The sequence below is a fragment of the Oncorhynchus mykiss genome, chromosome 21, assembly GCF_013265735.2.
Source record: "Oncorhynchus mykiss isolate Arlee chromosome 21, USDA_OmykA_1.1, whole genome shotgun sequence".
NCBI classification, from domain to species: Eukaryota; Metazoa; Chordata; class Actinopteri; order Salmoniformes; family Salmonidae; genus Oncorhynchus; species Oncorhynchus mykiss.
The window spans coordinates 13,163,760-13,186,099 of NC_048585.1; the positions used below are offsets into that span (position 1 = coordinate 13,163,760).

General features: G+C 45.1%; 1 protein-coding gene across 16 annotated transcripts in view; it reads right to left on the reverse strand.

The window, feature by feature from the left end:
• LOC110500961 (neuron navigator 3) overlaps positions 1-22,340 on the reverse strand; it is a 508,233-nt gene that overhangs the window by 63,092 nt on the left and 422,801 nt on the right. For all 16 annotated transcript variants that reach the window (XM_036956987.1, XM_036956988.1, XM_036956980.1 and 13 more), the window contains 3 exons: positions 21,145-21,253; positions 9,351-9,755; positions 8,355-8,474 (listed from right to left, as the gene is read on the reverse strand). In XM_036956987.1, the coding sequence (XP_036812882.1) occupies positions 8,355-8,474; positions 9,351-9,755; positions 21,145-21,253 (634 nt within the window). The remainder of the gene's footprint in view (positions 1-8,354; positions 8,475-9,350; positions 9,756-21,144; positions 21,254-22,340) is intronic.

Consider the following 22,340-nt stretch of genomic DNA (forward strand, 5'->3'; position numbering starts at 1 on the left):
GTGACAATCTGTGCCCATTCCTTACATCATTGACTCTACTAAATTATTTAGACTTTAATTAGTACGGTCATTGGGTTCATGACAGGCCCTTCCTCCCCAGGAGAATATTACTCTGGTTAATGATGAATACAGTTTTCTGAATGGGGAATGCCAGAGAAACTTGGACCAATACCAGTGCATAAGAAATGCCAGAAACACCGAGCTTCAAAGTAAAACATTGTTTCACTCTGAGCCATGGTAAACAAATAGATAATTAGTGTATGCAATGAGGAAACAGTGCTTTTTCCATTTCTAAGAGACGGCACACACACACACAGCAGGACACCGATATCTACGATGAAACATCTTCCAACATTACTTGAAAGCACATTTTCTGACACAGCAGGTACTGTTTAGGACATTGCAGTAAAGTATCTTAGAACTGACTGCAAAAACAGAAAGTCCTACAAATAACAACTTCAGGTTGTGAGCAAGGACACTTTCCTTTCAGGTGGTGCCCTTAGTGGTGCCCTTAGTGGTGCCCTTAGTGGTTGCTTTAGTGCACATGAACTGTACCAGAAGCACAACCCTTATATAATAACTGGCTTTGTCAATGACTCTGCAAAAACCATCCCCTGTACTGCTTACGTCAGCACTGCAGAGCCATGAAGTGATACCACAACCGCTCCCTCCTGTCTGAATCAGTGTGTGTCTGCTGTTTCACAACACACACACACACACACACACACACATACACACACACATACACATACACATACACACACACACACATACACACCCCAATCCCCCAAAGCTTCCTTTTCAAACAGAAAAGTGCAGAGCCCGCTGCCATCACCAGTCCGGCCTTCTAGCTGGCTCCATGTAGGCAGCAGAGGGATAGACTTAGAGACACAGAGACGCTAAAAGCAGAGCCCTTTACTTATTCATGCCTGTGCTGAGAATCAGGAGGCTGTCGTGTCAAAACACACCCGCTTGTGCCTCGACGGCCTCGCCTGACAGTAGAGCAACCAGCACACACTCATTTATGATGCATGAGTTGGGTTATTTTTAGATGGGCTTTTAGCCAGAGTAGAAGTCACAACTGTTTCATAATGCCAGATCATGAGAGTGGATGTAGAAAAGCCACAGTTTGACTAGTTATTGTGTCTACTGCAGACTGGCAACACCGTTTAGGGGGAAATGAATCACTTGCTTAGGCATCTGTTCCCGGAGGTGGAATTTCAGATTGTAACAGCATCAGAACCAAATTTGTAGCCATTCTACCATCGCATTTTCCATAACAAATGCTGAAGGCCAGTACATAAAATGACCTTGTCAGATGAGAAAGGCTTGGTGAGAAAGGCTTGGAATGATTCTCCTTCACTTTGGCTCAAGGATTGACTCAAGACCTTTCTCTTTCATGTGAATCACCTTGAAAGTGAATAGAGGCTTTGTTATGACGGCCGTCTCCTTTGACGCAAGTTTTGCTGCAGCCTCAGGGCATTAACACAGCTAGCTGCTAACAAAGGTCTAAAGGGTGGCGATGCAAGACGTCTCAATACTGGTGAAACAGAAGGATGAGTCTTGACTGGCGGTGCAAGACGTCTCAATACTGGTGAAACAGGAGGATGAGTCTTGACTGGCGGTGCAAGACGTCTCAATACTGGTGAAACAGGAGGATGAGTCTTGACTGGCGGTGCAAGACGTCTCAATACTGGTGAAACAGGAGGATGAGTCTTGACTGGCGGTGCAAGACGTCTCAATACTGGTGAAACAGGAGGATGAGTCTTGACTGGCGGTGCAAGACGTCTCAATACTGGTGAAACAGGAGGATGAGTCTTGACTGGCGGTGCAAGACGTCTCAATACTGGTGAAACAGGAGGATGAGTCTTGACTGGCGGTGCAAGACGTCTCAATACTGGTGAAACAGGAGGATGAGTCTTGACTGGCGGTGCAAGACGTCTCAATACTGGTGAAACAGGAGGATGAGTCTTGACTGGCGGTGCAAGACGTCTCAATACTGGTGAAACAGGAGGATGAGTCTTGACTGGCGGTGCAAGACGTCTCAATACTGGTGAAACAGGAGGATGAGTCTTGTCTGGCGGTGCAAGACGTCTCAATACTGGTGAAACAGGAGGATGAGTCTTGACTGGCGGTGCAAGACGTCTCAATACTGGTGAAACAGGAGGATGAGTCTTGTCTGGCGGTGCAAGACGTCTCAATACTGGTGAAACAGGAGGATGAGTCTTGACTGGCGGTGCAAGACGTCTCAATACTGGTGAAACAGGAGGATGAGTCTTGTCTGGCGGTGCAAGACGTCTCAATACTGGTGAAACAGGAGGATGAGTCTTGACTGGCGGTGCAAGACGTCTCAATACTGGTGAAACAGGAGGATGAGTCATGACTGGCGGTGCAAGACGTCTCAATACTGGTGAAACAGGAGGATGAGTCTTGTCTGGCGGTGCAAGACGTCTCAATACTGGTGAAACAGGAGGATGAGTCTTGACTGGCGGTGCAAGACGTCTCAATACTGGTGAAACAGGAGGATGAGTCTTGACTGGCGGTGCAAGACGTCTCAATACTGGTGAAACAGGAGGATGAGTCTTGTCTGGCGGTGCAAGACGTCTCAATACTGGTGAAACAGGAGGATGAGTCTTGACTGGCGGTGCAAGACGTCTCAATACTGGTGAAACAGGAGGATGAGTCTTGACTGGCGGTGCAAGACGTCTCAATACTGGTGAAACAGGAGGATGAGTCTTGTCTGGCGGTGCAAGACGTCTCAATACTGGTGAAACAGGAGGATGAGTCTTGACTGGCGGTGCAAGACGTCTCAATACTGGTGAAACAGGAGGATGAGTCTTGACTGGCGGTGCAAGACATCTCAATACTGGTGAAACAGGAGGATGAGTCTTGACTGGCGGTGCAAGACGTCTCAATACTGGTGAAACAGGAGGATGAGTCTTGACTGGCGGTGCAAGACGTCTCAATACCGGGTGAAACAGGAGGATGAGTCTTGACTGGCGGTGCAAGACGTCTCAATACTGGTGAAACAGGAGGATGAGTCTTGACTGGCGGTGCAAAACATGTAGAACCAGGAACAGATACTGCCCTTGGTTCTCTCCAGATCTGACTGCCCTTGGTTCTCTCCAGATCTGACTGCCCTTGACCAGCAAAAAAACATCTCGTGGCGTTCTGCATTAGCATCGAATTGCCCCCGTGATATGCAACTTTTCAGGGAAGTTAGGAACCAATGTACACAGGCAGTTAGGAAAGCTAAGGCTAGCTTTTTCAAGCAAAAATGTGAATCCTGTAGCACAAACTCAAAAAAGTTCTGGGACACTGTAAAGTCCATGGAGAATAAGAGCACCTCCTCCCAGCTGCCCACTGCACTGAGGCTAGGAAACACTGTCACCACCGATAAATCCACTATAATTGAGAATTTCAATAAGCATTTTTCTACGGCTGGCCATGCTTTCCACCTGGCTACCCCTACCCCGGTCAACAGCCCTGCACTCCCCACAGCAACTCGCCCAAGCCTCCCCCATTTCTCCTTCACCCAAATTCATCTATAAAATAGCCTCCAACACCCTACTCAACAAATTGGATGCAGTCTATCACAGTGCCATCCGTTTTGTCACCAAAGCCCCATATACTACCCACCACTGCGACCTGTACGCTCTCATATCCTGGCCCTCGCTTCATACTCTTTGCCAAACCCACTGGCTCCAGGTCATCTACAAGTCTCTGCTAGGTAAAGCCCCGCCTTATCTCATCTCACTGGTCACCATAGCAGCACCCACCTGTAGCACGCGCTCCAGCAAGTATATCTCACTGGTCTCCCGCAAAGCCAATTCCTCCTTTGACAGCCTTTCCTTCCAGTTCTCTGCTGCCAATGACTGGTGCTTCTACACCTGCATTGCTTGCTGTTTGGGGTTTTAGGCTGGGTTTCTGTACAGCACTTTGAGATATCAGCTGATGTAAGAAGGGCTATATAAATACATTTGATTTGATTTTGTTTTGATTTGGAACGAATTGCAAAAATCACTGAAGCTGGAGACTTATATCTCTCTCATTAGCTTTAAGCACCAGCTATCAGAGCAGCTCACAGATCACTGCACCTGTACATAGCCCATCTGTAAACAGCCCATCCAACTACCTCATCCCATACTGTATTTATTTATTTATTTATCTTGCTTCTTTGCACCCCAGTATCTCTACTTGCACATTCATCTTCTGCACATCTACCATTCCAGTGTTTAATTACTATATTGTAATTACTTCGCCACCATGGCCTATTTATTGCCTTACCTCCCTTATCTTACCTCTTACCTCATCTACTGTATTATTGACTGTATGTTTGTTTATTCCATGTGTAACTCTGTGTTATTGTATGTGTCGAACTGCTGTGCTTTATCTTGGCCAGGTCGCAGTTGTAAATGAGAACTTGTTGTCAACTAGCCTAGCTGGTTAAATAATGGTTAAATATATATATTTTTTAAGACGTCTCAACACTAATGAAACAGGAGAATGAGGCCATTGACTGGCAGTGCTACTGTGCCATCTCAATAGGACTCTTCTTTATGAGGCCATTGGCATGGTTATGAGTCCTTTGTAAAGCAGTGTCCCCCTCTCCTGTTAGGAAGGGTCTCCCTGACTCTTGTCTCCCTGACTATGCAATATGGGAGAGAGAGGGTCGCAGTAGAACAAAGGAACTCTCCCGCCAAATTCTACTACATCCCAGAATTTGAGAATGTGGAAACGGTCGGTGGAGAAGCCAGCTACGACCCGGTCCGTTTTGTTTCATGATTGTGACCTCATGAAAGACAATACAGCACATTAACTCTGTTTATACAGGTTCCTCAGTTATGAGGCTTGCATCTAATTATCGTATAAAATGAATGAGTGAAGATTAAACTATTTGATGTAAATGATGTAATGTGATATTGAGTCTTCTAAATGAGAGAATTGTCTTCATAAGTAAACCGATGCCCACTCAGCGGCCACGCCCAAGTGAATAGACATTGGTCGGAAATGATGAACCAACCCCTTTTTCTACATTTCAATAAAAGCCCCCGTGATGAAAAGTCACTTTAGTTCCAAATAACGGGAGGACTTGTCCCCCACGTTGAAAAGGGCTAATTCTAATTTCAACTCTACAGACCAGGAAACGTGAGCGCTTGCCTCACACATGACATGGTATGAACTCTGAACTATTGATCTCCTAAAGATGAAGTGCATACTAAACTAGCATATATCAGACTGCAGCTGAAAATATGCTCAAATCTAGTACAAGAACACTGACCGACGCGGACAAATCTCCAGAGTGAGATGAACCTCTCAGACCACGACGACCCGGAAGATTCTACAAAGGACGAGGGCAACATCGACTGAGCAAACCAGAGCCTCACATCACCAGCTCAACTATCGAAGCCAGCTTCATGTAAATACAATCCATTGCTTTTTCGATTGAGCATTAGTGGCATATGTATTTATGACATCAGTATTGAATAGACTCAAGCACACATCCACTCCAACTGTTAGGCAGCCTACTGTAAAAAAACAACTAATAAATACTCCTTAGCACCAAACACAAATCCACACTGTTTCCGCACCAGATGGTCTCTTCCTTCAAATGTTACTTACCATTCCCAATCAGTATTCATTTAGATGGATTTAGCTAGGTAGCCTCCGTAGTGTTGCGGATACCGCTGCCTTGAGAGCTGCCAGGGGACTCGTTGGTTAGCAGACATAACCATGAAAGGTAATGAGCCCCAACGGAGCTCTTTATGCAAATAAAAACGTTTTTTGTGTTTTTTTTTTACAGGACCTCCTCCAAATCTCTCTCTCTCTCTCCATCTCTCTGTCTCTGGCTGAGGATGGGCCTGTTTACCTTCTCAATTAGGCCTTGTAATTTGTCAGGGAGCTGTGACCAATGGAAAGGAAGACTAGTCCCAAGGTAGAAGCTCATTTTGGGTGGAATAGTGCCGGTTGGTTTCCTGGACCCAGATGAAGACTATTCCAGGACTTAAAAGCCATTTCAAAGGAGATTCCCTGTAGATTATTTATATTTATCTATCCGGTACTAGACTTTATCTGGGTCCAGGAAAACAGTCCATCAAGTTTAACAACCAAGCCCAAAAGTTTAAATTGAGAAATTCAATTGGTTTAACATGTTAAATTGATTTGGTTGGTTTAAAGCTGAATTTCAGGATGGAGTTTTTCACACAGTAAACTGCTAACTACCGGACCTTTGACTGTGAAAACGCAGTGAGGAGGCAAGTGGGAACTCCAGGTCAAAGGACACCAGGCATCAAAGCAAGTCTTCATTGCTTCTAACAAGCCTATAGTCAACCATCTCCGTAAAGATGCTCCTGTTGTGGAGAGAGCACAGTTTCTCTACGTGAGAAGAGATACTGCAGCATGTAGGACCAGTTTGGATGCCGAGAGGACAGGAGAGAAAGTTAGGGCAACGTTAGGCAGGGGCTTTAGGGAATATGGACTTCTGTATGTTCCAAGGTGTTCCAAAAGTTTTGGGATGAGAATGATTTGAGTGTATCCGTCACGGTGGAAGAGAGAGAGAGAGAGAGAGAGAGAGAGAGAGAGAGAGAGAGAGAGAGAGAGAGAGAGAGAGGAGACTGCACAAGAGCCTAGCTCAGTTGAGCGGGAGGCTCCCAAATGAATTTCCTTCCCAGAGCCCGTCAGATGTCAGTGGGACTGAGAAATGTCAGGCGCTACAATCACACACTGACACACACTGGATGCATCTCAAATAGCACCCTATTCCCTATATAGTGTAGTATCTTTGACCAGAGCCCTATGAGGCCTGGTCAATTGTAGTGTATTATATAGGGAATAGGGTGCCATTTAGGATGCAGATCCTGAGGCAGACAGGAAGGAAGCATTAGAGCGGTGGGATTTAGCCTCCCTCCTTCGGGCAAAAAGCAGCCTTCCGTAATTCACTGCTGAAAGATCCTTATCTAGGCTGCTATACCTGGCCTCCTTCCCACGTCTATGGGATCAGAGACTACATATCCCATTATCCCTGAGGTGTCAGACTATGCAACTACGTCCTGCAGTGAAAGTCACACTGTCATCTTAAAGTTAGGTATGGATTAGTTAGGGGTAGTGAATAGAGCGTAGTACATGCAGGAGGAGGCTATCCTGGGTTCAGATAGTATTTGAAATCATTCAAAACTTTGAGCGTTTGCTCTTGCCTGCCAGAAGCAGGTTTATTATGTCAGGGCAAGCTCAATCAAGCTTAGATAAAATATTTTAAATGATTTACAATAGTATATAAACCCAGGTCTGGAGGCAATATGAGTGAAAGTGGAGTATGAGGGAAGACAGCACAGTGGACAGTGTGGTCTGGACTTCTGACGCGTTTGATTAGCTTGGATCTATCAGTCAGTTCACCTCCAGATCGAAGCTGACAGGCTGACAGCGAGATGAGAGTTAACGTGACGAGCGTAGAGGTTATATTGTATTCAGACCGGCCGCTTTGACGGTTGGAAAGTCCCAGACATGATCTGACTCTCTCCTCTGACTGCTACAGAGAACCTCCAACCCTCCAGTATACAAAACAACCGTTTGATGATCAAGTCTAGGAGCACAAAGGAAGACACACCAAGCAAAATATTTTTCTTCCTATTTGATAAATCAACAAGACATTTACTCTGCTCAGACCCTTTCTCTTATTCTGTCCTCCTGTTCGCCTCAGTCAAATAATGACAGTTACCATTATAGTCGGAACCACAAATGCATTAAAAAAAATAAAAAATAATAATAGAACAGATAGGAAATTAAACATACTATCAAACCAAAGATTTTATTAGAAGCTTGAAAAAGTTCTGCCTCCAGAACCGTGGAGTCTGATAATTGAATGAATCTGGGGAGTCCACAGAGTAACCAGCAGAGTACTGCATCCAATTTATAGACATTTCTCAAACTTCCAAGAACACATTCATTTAAGTCTTCTCAGAATCCCTATATCCACGCTGTGACATCACCTCCTCACTTTCTCTCCCCGCTTCTATGATAGCATGTCATTAAATCACAGCTTGACAGAATTAAATCAATGACACATTTCTCTTTCGCCTGGTCTGCGACGGCAGCTTTCTCTCTGTCTGGGAGACTGGAGAGTGTGTCATTTCTGGCGAAGGGCATTCTCGTCTTACATTTGCATCTTGGTAATTTAGAAGACGCTCCATGTTATAGTTTCCCCAAAGGTACAGATTCAGGATCAGCTTCGACTCCCCCAATCCTGGCCTTAATCGTTAGTGGAGAAAATGCAATAATGATCCAAGATCATCAGCTAGGAGAAATTGCACCCTCCTCCACCAGTAACCCAAATAGTTGTGAGGAAGCCACACCCTTACCTGTCTGCGTCCCCGTGCACCTCCTTGACCATCCTCTGGGTGACCTCTAGCGCCGTGTTCAGGTCAGGGGCACGACCGACGTTCCGTGAGTATAGGTGAAGACCACCGTCTGTAAGGTACCTACGAAGAAGAAACTACATCACTAAGCTGGGTTGTGTTCGCGACTGTGTGTATCGGGAGTGTGAGTGTGTGTGTGTGTGTATTGGGAGTGTGTGAGCGTGTGTGCATGCCCACGTGTGTGCACACACATTTACAGGGTTGTAATCAGAGACGGCTGATAGGACATGAAAGCACATTAGGTTTAAGCTAATTAGGATCATAATTCAGGTAATCACTTTTTCATCCCTAGGTGCTATATGTTTGGCCCCTACAGTACCTTAATCATAGTTAATGTGGATGGTTCGTTCGGGTGGTGTTCAATAAATCAATTTCATACATGAACAAATAGGATGGGAGAACTAATGCAGGTATGAGTTCCACATGGCACCCTCTTCCCTTTATAGTGCACTACTTTATACCAGAGCCCTATGAGGCCTGGTCAAATGTAGTGCACTATATAGGGAATAAGGTGCCATCTGGGACACAGAACATGTGGGTGTTGGGGAAGAGCACTTATCAGTGTCCCCAGAGGAACGGCTAACACAGTGATGTACAATAGATCTGGGGCTATTCTTTCTCACTGAGCGATGTGTCAGCCAGCGCACTATTGAGAGTTTGGTATGGAATGTACATGTATGGTGAATTCCTCCCGTCGCAGCTCAATAGCTGTGTGAAAGCCACAACTTCATCGCCCCTCATATGTTCTCCTGTCTCACCATTCCATTTGGAAGAATCGCGATGGCCTTGGCAATAACTGTGATTATTTTCTTCAATAACAGGATTGACCCTGAATGTGTGTGTGTCTGGGGGTGTTGGGAGAAGCAGAAGACACATTTACCTTCTAACCAACGGACAACATAGAATCTATTCTATTCTGTCTATGGCATAGTCACTTACCCACTGGTGATGTCATCTGTCCTGACGTTCTTCCCCAGGATGTCTCCGTCGCTCATGTACCCTGCCACGTCCATCTCCAGCATCCCCTCCGGCCCTCCTCCCTTCTCCCCCTGCTCGGCCCCTCTCGCCCCTGCCGTCGCCGCTCGCCTCAGGGGGGCACTGTACACAAACCGGGAGGAGTCCGAGTGACCGTACCGCCCAGTGGCGCCACCTGTGCCTGCACCTGTCCGAGGTGGTGGGACTGTGGTGTAGGTACTGGGCATAGAAGGGGCGTCGCCTGCTTGTAGGCGGGGGCTTGGGGCTGATTGGCCGAGGCGCCAGGAGGTCATGGGGGCGGAGCGACTGGTGATGCTCCGCCCGTTGACCTCTGTGGTCACTGTGCTGTCGAAGGTCGTCTCCAAGGTGCTGAAGAGGTCAGAGAGTTGGAGAGAGCAGAAAAGAGGGAGGGAGAGAGAGAGAGAGAGAGAGAGAGAGAGAGAGAGAGAGAGAGAGAGAGATAGGAAAAGAGATAGGAAAAGAGTGAGGGAGAGGGGAAAAGAGAGAGAGAGAGACAGAGGAAAAGAGAGAGAGAGGAAAAGAGTGAGAGAGGGGGAGAGTGAGAAAGAGAGCGTGATTAGGAAAGTTTAGGGACAGATCAGCTCAGCCCCCTGGCACAGCCACAGAGAGGATTTGAGCAGAGAGATCAATACTTTCAGCTCTGCTGACACTTTACAAATATTCCCAATCTTTCCACCAGGGTGAGCTCTGGGGTGAAGTGCAAAACTGATCCAAGATCAGCATCTAGGGTCAACTTCACCCCAAGGTGACAGGAGTTTAGTTTGGAGAGACCCTGTTGAATGACCATACGGTGAACCCATAGCCAGCTCAACACACAGACCCAAATGTCCACTCCCTAAAATATGTTCCTATTAGCATGTGCACTGTTGTATGAAGGATACATTGCTCAGGCAGAAAGATTGGTAGTGTTGTTGCAACGAAGCAGTTTCCCTAAAATGGATGCCACTCGTTACCTCCACACACATCACCTACTGTTTGTGTGTGTTTGTGTGTGTATATGTATGAGTGTGTCTAGCCTGCTATCTCATAGCCTGACCTTCCTAAAGTTATATTTCTTTCAGTGTTTTAAAGGGATAGTTCACTCAAAAACTATGCAAAACGCATAATCACATTTATGCAAAACACAATCTCAGTTTTTGCTCTGTACTGAAAGTGCTCTATTGCACGCACGCACGCACACGCACACGCACACACGCACACACACACACACACACACACACAGCTTGAGCTCTCTCTGGTGGAAAGATAACTACATTACACTCATGTCTGGAGGTCATATCCATCATTGGTGTATAATCCACAAATATCAATGTCCTAAAATCTACACGTTCCAATCCATCCTATTCACACTATGGGTGTTTATATCTAACGATTTATAAAACAGGATATAAAACTTGATTTTAAAGAGATTCAAACTGGATCTAACAAGAGCCAAAGTAAAGATGCTGAGAGGCGCATAACAACAAGATGGATTGTGATGATCATTAGGGACAGATGACATCCATCTTTAACCACTGTCTAACACTGAGACTGATCCATCTCTAACTACTGTCTAACACTGAGACTGATCCATATCTAACTACTGTCTAACACTGAGACTGATCCATCTCTAACCACTGTTTAACACTGAGACTGATACATCTCTAACTACTGTCTAACACTGAGACTGATCCATCTCTAACCACTGTCTAACACTGAGACTGATCCATCTTAAACCACTGTCTAACACTGAGACTGATCCATCTCTAACCACTGTCTAACACTGAGACTGATCCATCTTAAACCACTGTCTAACACTGAGACTGATCCATCTCCAACCCCTGTCTAACACTGAGACTGATCCATCTCCAACCCCTGTCTAACACTGAGACTGATCCATCTCTAACCACTGTCTAACACTGAGACTGATCCATCTCTAACCACTGTCTAACACTGAGACTGATCCATCTCTAACTACTGTCTAACACTGAGACTGATCCATCTCCAACCCCTGTCTAACACTGAGACTGATCCATCTCTAACCACTGTCTAACACTGAGACTGATCCATCTCCAACCCTTGTCTAACACTGAGACTGATCCATCTCTAACCACTGTCTAACACTGAGACTGATCCATCTCTAACCACTGTTTAACACTGAGACTGATCCATCTCTAACTACTGTCTAACACTGAGACTGATCCATCTCTAACTACTGTCTAACACTGAGACTGATCCATCTCCAACCCCTGTCTAACACTGAGACTGATCCATCTCTAACCACTGTCTAACACTGAGACTGATCCATCTCTAACTACTGTCTAACACTGAGACTGATCCATCTCTAACTACTGTCTAACACTGAGACTGATCCATCTCTAACCACTGTTTAACACTGAGACTGATCCATCTCTAACTACTGTCTAACACTGAGACTGATCCATGTCTAACCACTGTCTAACACTGAGACTGATCCATCTCTAACCACTGTCTAACACTGAGACTGATCCATCTCTAACCACTGTCTAACACTGAGACTGATCCATCTCTAACCACTGTCTAACACTGAGACTGATCCATCTCCAACCCCTGTCTAACACTGAGACTGATCCATCTCTAACACTGAGACTGATCCATCTCTAACTACTGTCTAACACTGAGACTGATCCATCTCTAACCACTGTTTAACACTGAGACTGATCCATCTCTAACTACTGTCTAACACTGAGACTGATCCATGTCTAACCACTGTCTAACACTGAGACTGATCCATCTCCAACCCCTGTCTAACACTGAGACTGATCCATCTCCAACCCCTGTCTAACACTGAGACTGATCCATCTCTAACCACGGTCTAACACTGAGACTGATCCATCTTAAACCACTGTCTAACACTGAGACTGATCCATCTCTAACTACTGTCTAACACTGAGACTGATCCATCTCCAACCCCTGTCTAACACTGAGACTGATCCATCTCTAACCACTGTCTAACACTGAGACTGATCCATCTCCAACCCCTGTCTAACACTGAGACTGATCCATCTCCAACCACTGTCTAACACTGAGACGGATCAATCTCTAACTACTGTCTAACACTGAGACTGATCCATCTCCAACCCCTGTCTAACACTGAGACTGATCCATCTCTAACCACTGTCTAACACTGAGACTGATCCATCTCTAACCACTGTCTAACACTGAGACTGATCCATCTCTAACTACTGACTAACACTGAGACTGATCCATCTCTAACCACTATCTGAGACTGATACATCTTTAACCACTGTCTAACACTGAGACTGATCCATCTCTAACTACTGTCTAACACTGAGACTGATCCATCTCTAACTACTGTCTAACACTGAGACTGATCCATCTCTAACCACTGTCTAACACTGAGGCTGATCCATCTCTAACTACTGTCTGAGACTGATCCATCTCTAACCACTGTCTAACACTGAGACTGATCCATCTCTAACTACTGTCTAACACTGAGACTGATCCATCTTTAACCACTGTCTAACACTGAGACTGATCCATCTCTAACTACTGTCTAACACTGAGACTGATCCATCTCTAACCACTGTCTAACACTGAGTCTGATCCATCTCTAACTACTGTCTAACACTGAGACTGATCCATCTCTAACTACTGTCTAACACTGAGACTGATCCATCTCCAACCCCTGTCTAACACTGAGACTGATCCATCTCTAACCACTGTCTAACACTGAGACTGATCCATCTCTAACTACTGTCTAACACTGAGACTGATCCATCTCTAACTACTGTCTAACACTGAGACTGATCCATCTCTAACCACTGTCTAACACTGAGTCTGATCCATCTCTAACTACTGTCTAACACTGAGACTGATCCATCTCTAACTACTGTCTAACACTGAGACTGATCCATCTCCAACCCCTGTCTAACACTGAGACTGATCCATCTCTAACCACTGTTTAACACTGAGACTGATCCATCTCTAACTACTGTCTAACACTGAGACTGATCCATGTCTAACCACTGTCTAACACTGAGACTGATCCATCTCTAACCACTGTCTAACACTGAGACTGATCCATCTCTAACCACTGTCTAACACTGAGACTGATCCATCTCTAACCACTGTCTAACACTGAGACTGATCCATCTCCAACCCCTGTCTAACACTGAGACTGATCCATCTCTAACACTGAGACTGATCCATCTCTAACTACTGTCTAACACTGAGACTGATCCATCTCTAACCACTGCTTAACACTGAGACTGATCCATCTCTAACTACTGTCTAACACTGAGACTGATCCATGTCTAACCACTGTCTAACACTGAGACTGATCCATCTCCAACCCCTGTCTAACACTGAGACTGATCCATCTCCAACCCCTGTCTAACACTGAGACTGATCCATCTCTAACCACGGTCTAACACTGAGACTGATCCATCTTAAACCACTGTCTAACACTGAGACTGATCCATCTCTAACTACTGTCTAACACTGAGACTGATCCATCTCCAACCCCTGTCTAACACTGAGACTGATCCATCTCTAACCACTGTCTAACACTGAGACTGATCCATCTCCAACCCCTGTCTAACACTGAGACTGATCCATCTCCAACCACTGTCTAACACTGAGACTGATCAATCTCTAACTACTGTCTAACACTGAGACTGATCCATCTCCAACCCCTGTCTAACACTGAGACTGATCCATCTCTAACCACTGTCTAACACTGAGACTGATCCATCTCTAACCACTGTCTAACACTGAGACTGATCCATCTCTAACTACTGACTAACACTGAGACTGATCCATCTCTAACCACTATCTGAGACTGATACATCTTTAACCACTGTCTAACACTGAGACTGATCCATCTCTAACTACTGTCTAACACTGAGACTGATCCATCTCTAACTACTGTCTAACACTGAGACTGATCCATCTCTAACCACTGTCTAACACTGAGGCTGATCCATCTCTAACTACTGTCTGAGACTGATCCATCTCTAACCACTGTCTAACACTGAGACTGATCCATCTCTAACTACTGTCTAACACTGAGACTGATCCATCTTTAACCACTGTCTAACACTGAGACTGATCCATCTCTAACTACTGTCTAACACTGAGACTGATCCATCTCTAACCACTGTCTAACACTGAGTCTGATCCATCTCTAACTACTGTCTAACACTGAGACTGATCCATCTCTAACTACTGTCTAACACTGAGACTGATCCATCTCCAACCCCTGTCTAACACTGAGACTGATCCATCTCTAACCACTGTCTAACACTGAGACTGATCCATCTCTAACTACTGTCTAACACTGAGACTGATCCATCTCTAACTACTGTCTAACACTGAGACTGATCCATCTCTAACCACTGTTTAACACTGAGACTGATCCATCTCTAACTACTGTCTAACACTGAGACTGATCCATGTCTAACCACTGTCTAACACTGAGACTGATCCATCTCCAACCACTGTCTAACACTGAGACTGATCCATCTCTAACCACTGTCTAACACTGAGACTGATCCATCTCTAACCACTGTCTAACACTGAGACTGATCCATCTCCAACCCCTGTCTAACACTGAGACTGATCCATCTCTAACACTGAGACTGATCCATCTCTAACTACTGTCTAACACTGAGACTGATCCATCTCTAACCACTGTTTAACACTGAGACTGATCCATCTCTAACTACTGTCTAACACTGAGACTGATCCATGTCTAACCACTGTCTAACACTGAGACTGATCCATCTCCAACCCCTGTCTAACACTGAGACTGATCCATCTCCAACCCCTGTCTAACACTGAGACTGATCCATCTCTAACCACGGTCTAACACTGAGACTGATCCATCTTAAACCACTGTCTAACACTGAGACTGATCCATCTCTAACTACTGTCTAACACTGAGACTGATCCATCTCCAACCCCTGTCTAACACTGAGACTGATCCATCTCTAACCACTGTCTAACACTGAGACTGATCCATCTCCAACCCCTGTCTAACACTGAGACTGATCCATCTCCAACCACTGTCTAACACTGAGACTGATCAATCTCTAACTACTGTCTAACACTGAGACTGATCCATCTCCAACCCCTGTCTAACACTGAGACTGATCCATCTCTAACCACTGTCTAACACTGAGACTGATCCATCTCTAACCACTGTCTAACACTGAGACTGATCCATCTCTAACTACTGACTAACACTGAGACTGATCCATCTCTAACCACTATCTGAGACTGATACATCTTTAACCACTGTCTAACACTGAGACTGATCCATCTCTAACTACTGTCTAACACTGAGACTGATCCATCTCTAACTACTGTCTAACACTGAGACTGATCCATCTCTAACCACTGTCTAACACTGAGGCTGATCCATCTCTAACTACTGTCTGAGACTGATCCATCTCTAACCACTGTCTAACACTGAGACTGATCCATCTCTAACTACTGTCTAACACTGAGACTGATCCATCTTTAACCACTGTCTAACACTGAGACTGATCCATCTCTAACTACTGTCTAACACTGAGACTGATCCATCTCTAACCACTGTCTAACACTGAGTCTGATCCATCTCTAACTACTGTCTAACACTGAGACTGATCCATCTCTAACTACTGTCTAACACTGAGACTGATCCATCTCTAACCCCTGGGGTTGTGTGAAGTGACAACCATGTGAGTGTTGGTTTGTGAGTGTGTGTGTGTGTGTGTGTGTGTGTGTGAGGTTGTATGAGGTTGTGTGTGTGTGTGTGTGCATGAGTGTGTGGGAGGTTCTGTGTGTCTGTGTGTGTGTGTGTGTGAGTGTGTGTGTGTGTGTGTGTGTGTGTGTGTGTGTGTGTGTGTGTGTGTGTGTGTGTGTGTGTGTGTGTGTGTGTGTGTGTGTGTGTGTGTGTGTGTGTGTGTGTGTGTGCGTGTGTGTGTGTGTGTGTGTGTGTGTGAGAGCTATCAGGAGCACACAGAGGCTGCAGCTATGCGATCCTAGCCGGGGAAGGAGATAGCTAGCAATGTCACAACCACAGTCACTCCTCATCACCATCAACCCCCGCACACACACGTGTGTAACGTTACAGCAGTGTGTCTCTATAGAACAATATGTTTCTGCAGTATGTGGACAGAGAGAGAGAGATAGGGAGAAGTAATGTGTGTGTGTGTGTGTTTGGAGGAGAGAGGAGAGCTGTCACTGTAGCGTTCCAGACCTGGTTGCCAGATCCTGATCAGGTATCCATCAGGTTTCCCACATAGTGTTTGAGATAACCTGCTGTGGCGTGCCACTGAGCAGGTGTGTTTGATTATTCCTGTGCCAGTGCTGTGTGCAGGCAGGCAGGTAGGGTGTGGGAGCCCCATTGTCAGAGGGTCACCACTGCCCCCTATGGCACATGTTGGTACCGCAGCTTCAATAATGTAGTCTGAAGCGATTCTCTAAAGCCCTGTTTACACTTGGAGCTAACATGGGTCATGTGACCTGATCTTATCCACATCCTGATTGTGCCCACATTTTCAGAAATTTGTCTACACATGGTATTAAAATGTGTCTCTCTTATCTGTCCATTGTCTACGCATTGTGATAAGATTCCCTGGTGGCTCCTTGTAGGCAAATTATTTCACAGCTATTCTTTCAAAATAATATATTTATAATATTTATTTATTTTATTACACATATTGACGGCATTAGCCAATGGTGCCAGCTGTCCAGGAATTTAGGATCAGGATGATTTACATGGCTTCACTCTCCTGATCCATCTACTCTACAATAAGACACAACGCATGTCTGACTACTTCCTGAACTGATCTATATCAGTGTCTAGGTGGGGTCTGACTACTTCCTGAAGGGATCTATATCCGTGTCTAGGTCGGGTCTGACTACTTCCTGAAGTGATCTATATCAGTGTCTAGGTGGGGTCTGACTACCTCCTGAAGTGATCTATATCCGTGTCTAGGTGGGGTCTGACTACTTCCTGAAGTGTCCTGTATCAGTATCTAGGTGGGGTCTGACTATTTCCTGAAGTGATCTATATCAGTGTCTAGGTGGGGTCTGACTACCTCATGAAGTGATCTATATCAGTGTCTAGGTGGAGAGGCTGGTGGGGGATGGGGCCCAGGGCATGAGTCAGTCCACATACAGTAGTAGGTGACAGATCCCTCACATTTCCATGTATCTAATACACACACACACACGCACACACACACACACACACACACACACATACATACATACATACATACATACATACATACATACATACATGCACGCGCGCGCACACACACACACACACACACACACACACACACACACACACACACACACACACACACACACACACACACACACACACACGCACACGCACACTCTGCTGTCTCCTGGTACCCTGCGGCCTCCAGGAAGGTGGAAGACTGATATGGTGTCATCACGGAGGCTAACCCACAGTATGGGAGCGGCCCTCTTCCTCTCCAAACCCAGAAATCAATAGTCAGGATGAAACGGGGTGGAAACAGCACAGGAAGAATGGGGGAGGGGTCACAACCTTGATGTGTGTATCCACATTTACAGAGAATAATGTTTTCCCATCGTTGACCTGGAGTGCACTGGTTAAGGTAATATGAAGGACAGTAGAGTAATGATCCTGCCTGTCTGGAGTATGTACTGCATGGACATGGATGGGAGAGCTTCATTCAATAGGTCTGCATTGGGCTGCCGCTGGTTGAAATGGATGGGGGTGTTGAGGTTGAGCTGTATGTGCGGTGGGCGCCCAGGTTGACAGGTGTTACAGATCAATTGGTTTCACCACTGATGGCGTGAAGGAAATGAGTTTAGCCTGTGCAAGTCTACGTCCCAAATGGCACCCTATTCCCTACACAGTGCACAGGGCTCTGGTCAAAGTAGTGCACTACAGGGAACAGGGTGCCATTTGAGACACCACCTAAGCCTGCATCTGTGAGAAATCACATGCTCTCCTCAGCACGGTGTATCTGTATCCAAACATCGTATCGCTGTGAATAATTGACTCTGCCTATAACGCTGCAAACACCAATCAAACAAACCAGACCGGGTAAAGCTAGCGCATTTAAAATGTCATCCGAGGAGTCCGAATCCCATGGGACTAATACACAGCCACAGTGGAAAGGGATTTTTGGGGGCAATTGTTATTTTCTTGCAATCTGGGGAATTGCCCTTGAAGAGCACAGCGTCTTTTCATATGCGGAAAACATATTTCTCTTCAAATGTCAATCAATACTATTTTTTTCATTCCGTCTGGGTTGGACAGAGAATCAAACATGGGCTTTGATCGATACAGATTATCTGTGGTGGTGTGGCAACGTCTGGGTCTTGGAGGTTTCTGTGAGGAATGTTAGTGTTGTGGTGGATGGCGCTCTGTTTCAAGCAGAGTTCAATTACGAAGCAGGTGGGGGGCCATGGGGCTGGGATTCACACGTTACAATCAGCCATAGAGAACAACCAGTACATGAGTTATAACAGAGAAACCACCACACAGAGAGATCCTTTACATGGGTTATAACAGAGAAACTACCACACAGAGAGGTCCTTTACAAGGGTTGTAACAGAGAAACTACCACACAGAGAGATCCTTTACATGGGTTATAACAGAGAAACTACCACACAGAGAGATCCTTTACACGGGTTATAACAGAGAAACTACCACACAGAGAGGTCCTTTACAAGGGTTATAACAGAGAAACTACCACACAGAGAGGTCCTTTACATGGGTTATAACAGAGAAACCACCACACAGAGAGGTCCTTTACAAGGGTTATAACAGAGAAACTACCACACAGAGAGGTCCTTTACATGGGTTATAACAGAGAAACCACCACACAGAGAGATCATTTAAATGGGTTAAAACAGAGAAACTACCACACAGAGAGATCCTTTACATGGGTTATAACAGAGAAACTACCACACAGAGAGGTCCTTTACATTTCCATGCAGAGAGGTCCTTTACATCAGATTGATGACAAACACAGCCTCTCTATCAGCTGGACCAGATGGCCATGAAGTGCGCATGGAAATGAAGCTCCAGTCAGAAAAGAAAAAAGAAATCCCTCATATAAATAACGATCACACACTGTGGGCCGGTTCTTCATGCAGCAGTGATTCATTACAATGGAGGTGAAAAACCTTCGCCCTGATTACCTCTTCACGGCAATTTCTGTGTGTGAAAGACCTTTTAATGGCTTGCCCATTCTCTAGTTACGAGCCCCATTGGAATTCCTGTCTGATACCCTCACTCTATTTACACTCATATATACTGTAGCAGACAGACTGACAGGTGGGCAGGCAGGCCGACAGGCGGGCAGACAGGCGGGCAGACAGGCAGGCAGACAGACAGGCGGGCAGACAAACAGGCGGACAGACAGGCGGGCAGACAAACAGGCGGACAGACAAACAGGCGGACAGACAGACGGACAGACAGACGGACAGACAGACGGACAGACAGGGAGGCGGGCAGACAGGTTTCTACATGGCTGATGTTGAGGGTTTGATAATCCTTCATGTTCCATGCTGGGTGTCCTCTCCTCATTACGTCTCTAAGTGTCTCAATGGAATAACAGCAGAGGCCCCTGGGGGTCAAACTGGAGTCAATGTGCTAGAGAAACAATGTGCTAGAGAGTCAATGTGCTAGAGAAACAATGTGCTAGCTAGTCAATTTGCTAGTTAGACAATGTGCTAGAGAGTCAATGTGCTAGAGAGTCAATGTGCTAGAGAAACAATGTGCTAGAGAGACAATGTGCTAGAGAGACAATGTGCTAGAGAGTCAATGTGCTAGAGAAACAATGTGCTAGAGAGTCAATGTGCTAGAGAGTCAATGTGCTGGAGAGTCAATGTGCTGGAGAGTCAATGTGCTAGAGAGTCAATGTGCTAGAGAGTCAATGTGCTAGAGAGTCAATGTGCTAGAGAAACAATGGTGCTTTATTGATCAGTAGCGCCGCGCTCCTTTCTGGTGGCGGTGAGGGAACACACGCTGCCATCTGTCACGGCTGTTCCGCCACCTTGCCACCATTTTCCCCACAAATGGGTCAGAAATATCAGAATAATCCATTGGAGAAGAGAAGAGTACAGCCCAGAGCCATGACAAAAACCCATGATCATTATTATGACTCGCCGGAGATCAGCCAAGACATTCCTTTAATGCGAACAGGCTGCTGTTGTGACGGACCAGACATGATAGGTTGTGGTTTTCTGTCCCCCTCAAACACCATCAAAGTGTGCCAGTAGCGTGTAAGTACTTGATTAGAATATCTAGGAAATATCAAGATAGGGTAATTGCGGGGAAAATCGTAAAGAGCTTTGAGACTTCTGAAATACGGTATCTGTTCTTTATATTCTGATCCAATCAGAATGTTTAATCTGAAAATAGAATGCCAGGTAGTTTAAAACCCTGAAAACATCAGGAATCCTAAATAATAACTGACCAGTGTTTTAGTTGAGGACCTGATATAATTATAATCATATCAACTTTAGATTGAGGAACTGCAGAGAATTAAAAACATGTGATTGTACGAGGTCAACCATTTCAATTCCAGTCAATCAGGAAGTAAACCAAATCCAATTCCAATTCAACATTGTTGTAATTGAAAGCATTGAAAATAATTGGAATTTCAGTGTACTTCCTGAATTGTATTGAATTTAAATGGAATTGACCCCAACCCTGAGCCCCACAGTGGACGTTCCCGAGCCCCTTGCTCACCTGTGACTGATCTGCGTCCCCCGCAGACTGGACATGGTCTCCTCCAGGTTCTGCCGTAGGTCAGCAATGTTCTTCACTGTCCGCATGCGTCTCGTCTCGGGGTCTTCCCCTGTAATGCACAGAGAAGGGGTTTATGAGAGATGTTGGGCTCTGTGGTCAAGTTTCCCTTAAGTACAGATCTAGGATCAGCTTCCTCTGTCCCAATTCTAACCTTAACCATTAGTGGGGGAAAAAGCAAAACTGACCAAACATCAGCGTCTAGGGGCAACTTCATGTTACACCAGATGTGGGCTCCTGTAACATTCTGTTTCCTCAAGACGCGTCATACATCAGCATCACCAACATCACCATGACAACGCGCTCTGACGGGTAGCATGGGTACGCATTCCAAGATGCTGTGCCGACAGTTTGAACCCGTCTCAGCTGTCAGGATGGAATTGTCAACAAAACATGTTTTTAGTGGAAAAAGGACATTTCTGCAGTCCTGCCATTTTCAACGTGAACATAGAAACCCACTGCCATGACACTACATTCTCCATCTGTAAGCTACAACATATATTATGCCTCAACAGCTAAATCTCAGCTAGTCTTTCAATCTTAGTCAGTCCCATCGAAATGCATTTCATCTCAGTCCAGGACCTTTCCCTAGATTCCAGTTCAGCTCCGACTGTAACAACTTCATGTTTTATATACTTACAATAGTTTGATATAAGACTAATTCACAGTGAAGTGCCTGTTGCAGTACATTGAGCCCATTCTACTGAAGTATATTAAACCCATTCTACTGCAGTATATTAAACACATTCTACTGCAGTATATTAAACCCATTCTACTGCAGTATATTAAACACATTCTACTGAAGTATATAAAACCCATTATACTGCAGTATATTAAACACATTCTACTGAAGTATATAAAACCCATTATACTGCAGTATATTAAACACATTCTACTGAAGTATATTAAACCCATTCTACTGAAGTATATAAAACCCATTCTACTGAAGTATATTAAACACATTCTACTGAAGTATATTAAACCCATTCTACTGCAGTATATTAAACACATTCTACTGAAGTATATTAAACACATTCTACTGAAGTATATTAAACCCATTCTACTGCAGTATATTAAACCCATTCTACTGCAGTATATTAAACACATTCTACTGCAGTATATTAAACACATTCTACTGA